This window comes from Oncorhynchus clarkii, chromosome 14 (genome assembly GCF_045791955.1).
Source record: "Oncorhynchus clarkii lewisi isolate Uvic-CL-2024 chromosome 14, UVic_Ocla_1.0, whole genome shotgun sequence".
Lineage (NCBI taxonomy): Eukaryota > Metazoa > Chordata > Actinopteri > Salmoniformes > Salmonidae > Oncorhynchus > Oncorhynchus clarkii.
Window position 1 is genome coordinate 31,534,915 of NC_092160.1, and position 9,804 is coordinate 31,544,718.

Sequence of the window (9,804 nt, forward strand, 5' to 3'; positions counted from 1 at the left end):
GACCCAGACTCAGTAAGTACCACTCTGCTGGTGATCCTTCAGTGACCCAGACTCGGTAAGTATCACTCCGCTGGTGATCCTTCAGTGACCCAGACTCATTAACTACCACTCTGCTGGTGATCCTTCAGTGACCCAGACTCATTAAGTACCACTTCGCTGGTGATCCTTCTCTCACACCTGCACTCTTCTTTCCATCTCTCTCTCCATTTATGTCTTCTTCTATGTTGTTCTTGCTTTCTAAATCGTTAATACTCTTTCTATTTTTCTCTAAACCAATTTCTCTCACTATTCATTCTTTCTCCACTTCTCTCTAAAACATTCTCTTTCATTTGTTCTCTCTTTACCTTGGGTCTGGGCCTGTCTCCCGGCTGATTAAACATGGCTGAACATCCTCTTCCTCTTTGGGTAGCTGACTACCTGCACCATACAAAACAGCCTTGGGTCCAACACAGTGCAGCTTTTGATTATAAATTGTTCTCCTCCAGATCGATGTCCCCTCTCTCTGATATAGCACAGGTTGCGCCTCTAAACTGTTTCTAAGATGTTTGTTAAACATTGGACACATTTCGAATTGAGCTGCAGCAGCAGCGTTACAGTGTTAGGCTGGCTGAGAGCAGACATGTAAAGTCCCTGCATGGCTGTGAAAGCCCTCTCCCTACTGTCTCTGAGCTCTGAATAAGTGTCCCGAATGGCACCCTATTCCCTACATAGTACACTACTTCTGACCAGAGCCCTATGTGCCCTGGTCAAAAGTAGTGCACTATATAGGGAATATAGTGCCATTTTGGACGCAGGCTGAGTTCTCTTCTCAAAGCCCAGAGAAGTTGGCTCTACAGTGAAGCCAACAAGCTTATCTCTCACTGTTCCTATTGACAGCTTGTTATGCAATTTATGAATAACAAGTTAGGCTTCAGCTGCTTGGTTTCAACATCATCTCTATGCATCCCAAATCACATTCTTTATATAGTGCAGAGCCCTGTGGGCCCTGGTCAAAAGGGCATAAGATGACTAAATAGGGAATAGGATGACATTTGGGATGCTGCCCTGGTGTGTGTTGCTAACAAGTCGTAAGAGTGGAATCAATGAGTACACAAGTTTACATTTCCCTGCCAGTCTGGACACGTTTACAACCTGTAGGGAACACACACATGGGGGTGGAGAGATAACTGGTCAGCCTCTAACAGGAGAGATAACTGGGGAGCCTCTAACACAAGATATAACTGGGGAGCCTCTAACACAAGAGATAACTGGGGAGCCTCTAACAGGAGAAATAACTGGGGAGGCTCTAACACAAGATATAACTGGGGAGCCTCTAGCACAAGAGTTAACTGGGGAGCCTCTAACAGGAGAGATAACTGGGGAGCCTCTAAGACAAGAGATAACTGGGGAGCCTCTAACAGGAGAGATAACTGGGGAGCCTCTAACACGAGAGTTAACTGGGGAGCCTCTAACAGGAGAGATAACTGGGGAGCCTCTAACACGAGAGTTAACTGGGGAGCCTCTAACAGGAGGGATAACTGGGGAGCCTCTAACACATGAGTTTGCGGGGAGCTAACGGGAGAGTTACTGGCTCGTTGCCTTTCATTACCAGGAAAGTAAGCATCCCCTCATGCATGACGTACACACACCCACACACCCACACACCCACACACAGCAGCCTGGGGGCTAAGAGGGATCAATAACACACATGATAATACCATAGATCTCACCTATAGCCTAGATTAGACTGCATGTAGACCCCTCCTATACAGAGAGAGAGATGCTCCTCCTCCCCTGGGTGGAGGCCTGATACAGGGAGAGAGAGATGCTCCTCCTCCCCTGGGTGGAGGCCTGATACAGGGAGAGAGAGATGCTCCTCCTCCCCTGGGTGGAGGCCTGATACAGGGAGAGAGAGATGCTCCTCCTCCCCTGGGTGGAGCCTGATACAGGGAGAGAGAGATGCTCCTCCTCCCCTGGGTGTATGATTGGTAAAGATCGAACAATCCCCCTTCTGCAGAGTGTTTAATCATGTCTATCTGTCTCCTGGGATCAGGCTGGGAATGGGGATTGATTGGTTTGGACTTACATATCAGTGCAGACCACCTAACCTGAGCATGTGGAGTTTATCTTCGTAGAGGGAGAGAGAGATGAGGGCTACATCTACTAGGGATGCATCCCAAATGGCACCCTATTCCCTACATAGTGCACCACTTTTGACAGGAGCCAATGGGGCTCTATGTAGGGAATAGGCTGCCATTTGGGAAGGAGCCCTTGTGGCTCTCATAATGCTCCATTTCTCTATGGCTGCATCTAAAACAGAGCCCGTATATACTTCTGAGGAGAGCCAGGGGCACTATATAGGGAATAGGGTGCCATTTAGGAGATAGGGTGCCATTTGGGAGACAGACCCTGCCTGCACTGCTCTGCTCCACACTCGGGTCACACAGCACAGCCTGTTATGCTAAATTCAACCTTTACTTCTGCCACCATCATTTCCCTCGGGTTTTAGAGAGAAGCCACGGTGGACTAGGAGGAACTAAACTACACTCTTAGAAAAAAGGGTTCCAAAAGGGTTCTTCAGCTGTCCCCATAGGAGAAGCCTTTTGGGTTCCATGTACAACCCTCCGTGGAAAAAGTTTCACATGGAACCCAAAAGGGTTCTACCAGGAACCAAAAGAGTTCTCCCTTGAACCAAAAATGGTTCCACCTGGATCTAAAAAAGTTATCCTACAGGGACAGCCGAAGAACCCTTTTAGGTTCTAGATAGTATATATTTTTGTAAGAGTGTAGCCTGGCTGACATCTTATGTGGATACATCTGTAGTTGATACATCAACAAATTGGATGCAGTCTATCACAGTGCAATCCGTTTTGTCACCAAAGCCCCATATACTACCCACCATTGCGACCTGTACGCTCTCGTTGGCTGGCCCTCGCTTCATACTCGTCGCCAAACCCACTGGCTCCATGTCATCTACAAGACCCTGCTAGGTAAAGTCCCCCTTTATCTCAGCTCGCTGGTCACCATTGCATCTCCCACCTGTAGCACACGCTCCAGCAGGTATATCTCTCTAGTCACCCCCAAAACCAATTCTTTCTTTGGCCGCCTCTCCTTCCAGTTCTCTGCTGCCAATGACTGGAACAAACTACAAAAATCTCTGAAACTGGAAACACTTATCTCCCTCACTAGCTTTAAGCACCAACTGTCAGAGCAGCTCACAGATTACTGCACCTGTACATAGCCCACCTATAATTTAGCCCAAACAACTACCTCTTTCCCTACTGTATTTAATTTATTTATTTATTTTGCTCCTTTGCACCCCCATTATTTTTATTTCTACTTTGCACATTCTCCCATTGCAAATCTACCATTCCAGTGTTTTACTTACTATATTGTATCTACTTTGCCACCATGGCCTTTTTGCCTTTACCTCCCTTATCTCACCTCATTTGCTCACATCGTATATAGACTTGTTTATACTGTATTATTGACTGTATGTTTGTTTTACTCCATGTGTAACTCTGTGTCGTTGTATGTGTCGAACTGCTTTGCTTTATCTTGGCCAGATCGCAATTGTAAATGAGAACTTGTTCTCAACTTGCCTACCTGGTTAAATAAAGGTGAAATAAAAATTTAAAAAAATCTGTAGTGGATACATCTGTAGTGGATACATCTGTAGTTGATACATCTGTAGTGGATACATCTGTAGTTGATACATCTGTAGTGGATACATCTGTAGTTGATATATCTGTAGTTGATACATCTGTAGTTGATACATCTGTAGTTGATACATCTGTAGTGGATACATCTGTAGTGGATACATCTGTAGTTGATACATCTGTAGTTGATACATCTGTAGTTGATACATCTGTAGTTGATACATCTGTAGTGGATACATCTGTAGGTGATACATCTGTAGTTGATACATCTGTAGTTGATACATCTGTAGTGGATACATCTGTAGGTGATACATCTGTAGTTGATACATCTGTACTTGATACATCTGTAGTGGATACCTCTGTAGTTGATACATCTGTAGTTGATACATCTGTAGTTGATACATCTGTAGTAGATACATCTGTAGTTGATACATTGGTAGTGGATACATCTGTAGGTGATACATCTGTAGTGGGATACATCTGTAGTTGATACATCTGTAGTGGATACATCTGTAGTTGATACATCTGTGTTGATACATCTGTAGTGGATACATCTGTAGTGACGTCAGTCTATTCTAAATGATGCTCACATTTACTGAAGGATTCTTTTCATTACCTCTCATCATATCATTTTCCAATATTATTACATTTTTGTCATTCAACAGATGCTCTTATCCAGAGTGACTTAGAGAAGAAATTATTGGTTAAGTGCCTTGCTCAAGGGCACATTGGCAGATTTGTAACTTTTTGGTTACTGGCCCAAAGCTCTTCACCGCTAAGCTACCTACACTGCATTTGGAAAGCATTCAGACGCCTTCTCTTTTTCACATTTTGTTACATTATAATTACGTTTTAAGCTAATTACGTTATAATTACGTTATAAGCTAATTACGTTATAATTACGTTATAATTACGTTATAAACTAATTCTAAAATGGATAAAAAAATAATAATACTCGCCAATCTACACAAAATACCCCAAAATGACAAAACGAAAACAGGTTTTTAGAAATGTTTGCAATTTTATATATAAAAAACAGAAATACCTTATTTACATAAGTATTCAGACCCTTTGCTAGAAGACTCGAAATTGAGCTCAGGTGCATCCTGTTTCCATTGATCATCCTTGAGATGTTTCTACAACTTGATTGGAATCCATCAGTGCTAAATTAAATTGATTGGACATGATTTGGAAAGGCACACAGTTGACATGTATGTCAGAGCAAGAACCAAGCCATGAGGTTGAAGGAATTGTCCGTAGAGCTCCGAGACAGGATTGTGTCAAGGCACAGATCTGGGGAAGGGTACCAAAAATTGTTTGCAGCATTGAAGGTCCCCAAGAACACAGTGGCCTCCATCGTTCTTAAATGGAAGAAGTTTGGAACCACCAAGACTCTTTCTAGAGCTGGCCGCCCGGCCAAACTGAGCAGTCGGGAGAGAAGGGGCTTGGTCAAGGAGGTGACCAAGAACCCGATGGTCACTCCGACACAGCTCTAGAGTTCCTCTCTGGAGATGGGAAAACCTTTCAGAAGGACAACCATCTCTTCAGCACTCCACCAATCAGGCCTTTATGGTAGAGTGGCCAGACGGAAGCCACTCCTCAGCAAAACACACATGAAAGCCCGCTTGGAGTTTGCCAAAAGGCACCTAAAGGACTCTCAGACCATGAGAAACAAGATTCTCTGGTCTGATGAAACCAAGATTGAACTCTTTGGCCTGAATGCCACACATCACGTCTGGAGGAAACCTGGCACCAACCCTACGGAGAAGCATGGTGGCGGCAGTATCAAGCTGTGGGGATGTTTTTCAGCAGCAGGGACTGTGAGACTAATCAGAATCGAGGGAAAGATTAACGGAGCAAAGTACAGAGAGATTATTGATGAAATCCTGAAAACCTAGGGGTCTGAATACTTTCCCGAAACGATTGTAGCAGTGAGCGGCAATGCTGTAGCTGTGAGGGGCTATGCTGTAACTGTGAGGGGGCTATTCTATAGCTGTGAGGGGCTATACTGTAACTGTGAGGGGCTATACTGTAACTGTGAGAGGCAATACTGTAACTGTGAGGGGCTATACGATAATTGTGAGGGGCTATACTATAAATGTGAGAGGCTATACTATAAATGTGAGAGGCTATACAGAACTGTGAGGGGCTATATTGTAGCTGTGAGGGGCTATACTGTAACTGTGAGGGGCTATACTGTAACTGTGAGGGGCTATACTGTAGCTGTGAGGGGCTATACTGTAACTGTGAGGGGCTATACTGTAGCTGTGAGGGGCTATACTGTAACTGTGAGGGGCTATACTGTAGCTGTGAGGGGCTATACTGTAACTGTGAGGGGCAATACTGTAACTGTGAGGGGGCTATTCTATAGCTGTGAGTGGCTATTCTGTAACTGTGAGGGGCTATACTGTAACTGTGAGAGGCTATACTGTAACTGTGAGGGGCTATACGATAATTGTGAGGGGCTATACTATAAATGTGAGAGGCTATACTATAAATGTGAGAGGCTATACAGAACTGTGAGGGGCTATACTGTAGCTGTGAGGGGCTATACTGTAACTGTGAGGGGCTATACTGTAGCTGTGAGGGGCTATACTGTAACTGTGAGGGGCTACACTGTAGCTGTGAGGGGCTATACTGTAACTGTGAGGGGCTATACTGTAACTGTGAGGGGCTATACTGTAACTGTGAGGGGCTATACTGTAACTGTGAGGGGCTATACTGTAGCTGTGAGGGGCTATACTGTAACTGTGAGGGGCTATACTATAAATGTGAGAGGCTATACTATAAATGTGAGAGGCTATACAGAACTGTGAGGGGCTATATTGTAGCTGTGAGGGGCTATACTGTAACTGTGAGGGGCTATACTGTAACTGTGAGGGGCTATACTGTAACTGTGAGGGGCTATACTGTAGCTGTGAGGGGCTATACTGTAACTGTGAGGGGCTACACTGTAGCTGTGAGGGGCTATACTATAAATGTGAGAGGCTATACAGAACTGTGAGGGGCTATACTGTAGCTGTGAGGGGTTATACTGTAACTGTGAGGGGCTATACTGTAGCTGAGAGGGGCTATACTGTAACTGTGAGGGGCTATACTGTAACCGTGAGGGGCTATACTGTAACTGTGAGGGGCTATACTGTACATCTTCCCCATCCTCCTCTCTCTCTGTTCTCTAAGTGGTTTTCAGACCAGCAGTGGATGATGTGGGTGTGTGACTGGGGCTTTGAGTCACCAACTCTCTCCACTTACCTCATTCACCCTCCTAGTCACAGTACCTCCGGAAAGAGTGAATACCTGTCACGCCCCATCTCCCTACCTGGACTGAATTCAACTCCAGCAGAGGAAACTTTTCTGATAAGTGGCTGATAAAGGCAGAATAACCTTGAGTCATCAGGCCTCCTGCAGTTCCCTGGCCTACGCAACCACTGCACTTTATAGTCTATTCAGCCAGCTAGCTACCAATTGTACTCGCAACACCGGCACATACATATTAAATGGATGTATTGAGGAAATGTAATAAGCTTCTCTTTGATCACAGCACAATATATCCAGGCAGGGTTTCTAAAGCAGAGATTCAGGCTGCCCCGGTTCAAATAAGGTATTGCTCCCCCATTGCACTCTGGAAGCTCCAGTCTGGTTCCTTCTTAACTGCTTTTAGATGGAAGGTACTTCTATCTGCACTTTCCACAGTTACGGACTTCCAACACCATTCAAGTACAGCCCTGATCCTCTACTCTGGGGTTTATTAGATGTACTGTACCATGTTGATGTGCGATTTTGACCTTTTAAGTTTTTTTCTCAGATACCTCATTTTGCCTCTCTCTTACTGCTATAAGAGGCACTCAGGTTTTACAGTTTCTCTCTTTCTCTCCCTCCCTCTCTCTCTTTCACTCCATCTCTCTCTCTTTCTCTCTCTCCCTCTCTTTCTCTCCCTCCCTCTCTTTCTTTCACTCTCTCTCTTTCTCTCCCTCTCTTTCTCTTTCTCTCCCTCTCTTTCTCTCTCTGCCTCTCTTCATCTCTTCCTTTCTGCCCACCCTCTCTGTCTCTCTCTCTCTGTCTCTCTCTCACAGACAATGCTAAAGGACGACTCTTTGCTACTCATACCAAATGTGCTGAAGGTGTTCCTGGAGAATGGTCAGATCAAGTCCTTTACGTTTGACAGCCGCACCACTGTCAGGGTACGTATACAGTGTATGATCCAATTTGTAAGCATTACCAACAGAGTGAATGTGAAATAGGATTCAAAATCGTCGCCCTCTGCTGGTGATTTGCAGGATGTGCAATGACACAAGTAATAGGAGGGTTTTGATTGGTTACATTGCCTACTATGCCAATGTTTCTGTATAAAATATTCTCTGCTACTCTAAAACTACCAGAGATCCCAGTCTGTAACTTTGATACGCCCAAAGAGTATATTATGTTCAACAAAAGATTGTAAAATACTACTCATATTACAGAGTAAGCAGTAACGCTTCATATATCACCAAATGTTGCTTAACGTCTTAAAGGAGGCTTGGGTAATCCTAAAATGTCACAAATGTTCCAACTTCAATTATTTATTTCTCAAGTATGCTTTAAGATACAACTGTCAAATATTTGTCCAAAAATCTGGGTATTTAAAAAATATATTTTTATGCCCATTTAATCCCACCACAGTGTCCGATTTCAAATAGGCTTTACAGCGAAAGCACCACAAACGATTATGTTAGGTCACAACCAACTCACAGAAAAATTCAGCCATTTTTCCAGCCAAAGAGAGGAGTCACAAAAAGCACAAATAGAGATAAAATGAATCACTAACCTTTGATGATCTTCATCAGATGACACTCATAGGACTTCATGTTACACAATACATGTATGTTTTGTTTGATAAAGTTCATATTTATATAAAAACATCTCAGTATACATTGGCACGTTACATTCACTAGTTCCAAAAACATCCGGTGATATTGGAGAGAGCCACATAATTTTACAGAAATACTCATTATAAATGTCGATAAATACAATTGTTAGACATGGAAATATAGATATACCTCTTCTTAATGCAACCGCTGTGTCAGATTTCAAAAAGTATTTAGGGAAAAAGCAAACCATGCAATAATCTGAGACGGCGCTCAGAAAAAAAAAATTATCCGCCATGTTGGAGTCAACAGAAATCAGAAATCACATTATAAATATTCCCTTACCTTTGACGATCTTCATCAGAATGCACTCCCAGGAATCCTAGTTCCACAATAAATGCTTGATTTGTTCGATAATGTCCATTATTTATGTCCAAGTAGCTACTTTTGTTAGCGTGTTTAGTACACAAATCCAAACGCTCGTGCAGGTCCAGCCGAACGTCGGACGAAAACTTCAAAAGGTTATATTACAGGTCGAAGAAACTTGTCAAACTAAGTATAGAATCAACCTTTAGGACGTTGTTATCAAGAATCTTCAATAACGTTTCAACCGGAGAATTCCTATGTCTGTGAAGAAGCAATGGAACGCAGGTCGCTCTCATGTGAAATGCGCGTGACCAGGACCTGGCTCTCTGCCAGACCACTGACTCAAACAGCTCCCATCCGGCTCCACAACACAGTAGAAGTCTCATTCAAGTTTCTAAAGACGGTTGACATCTAGTGGAAACCCTAGGAAGTGCAACTTGATCCATATCCCACTGTGTTTTCAATAGGGGCTGGGTTGAAAATTGACCACCCTCAGATTTCCCACTTCCTGTTTGGATTTCTTCTCAGGTTTTTGCCTGTTATAAGAGTTATGTTATACTCACAGACATCATTCAGTGTTTTCTATCCAATACTAATGATAATATGCACATATTAGCAACTGGGACTGAGGAGCAGGCTGTTTACTCTGGGCACCTCTGGGCACCTTTCATCCAAGCTACTCAATACTGCCCCTGCAGCCATAAGAAGTTTTAAACTGCACATGAAATGCAAACATATTGACTACCCACTGAATCAATATTGTTTCCACATCATAAACAAAATGCTGGTGAATCAACATGGAAGACTGATTGGATTTTCAAAATGTCATCAACGTAAGGGAATCCAACTTTTAACCTAAATCCAATGACAGGGGGAATTATTTGGTTGATTTCACGTTAGTTGACAACTAAACCAAATGAAAATCAAAACTAGACGTTGAACTGGCATCTGTGCCC

The 9,804-nt window shown here is 43.5% G+C and overlaps 1 protein-coding gene across 1 annotated transcript in view; it reads left to right on the forward strand.

Annotated features, from left to right (window-relative positions):
* LOC139366074 (FERM and PDZ domain-containing protein 3-like) overlaps window positions 1–9,804 on the forward strand; it is a 224,388-nt gene that overhangs the window by 196,066 nt on the left and 18,518 nt on the right. The window contains exon 8 of the mRNA XM_071103162.1: window positions 7,712–7,819. Within this exon, the coding sequence (XP_070959263.1) occupies window positions 7,712–7,819 (108 nt within the window). The remainder of the gene's footprint in view (window positions 1–7,711; window positions 7,820–9,804) is intronic.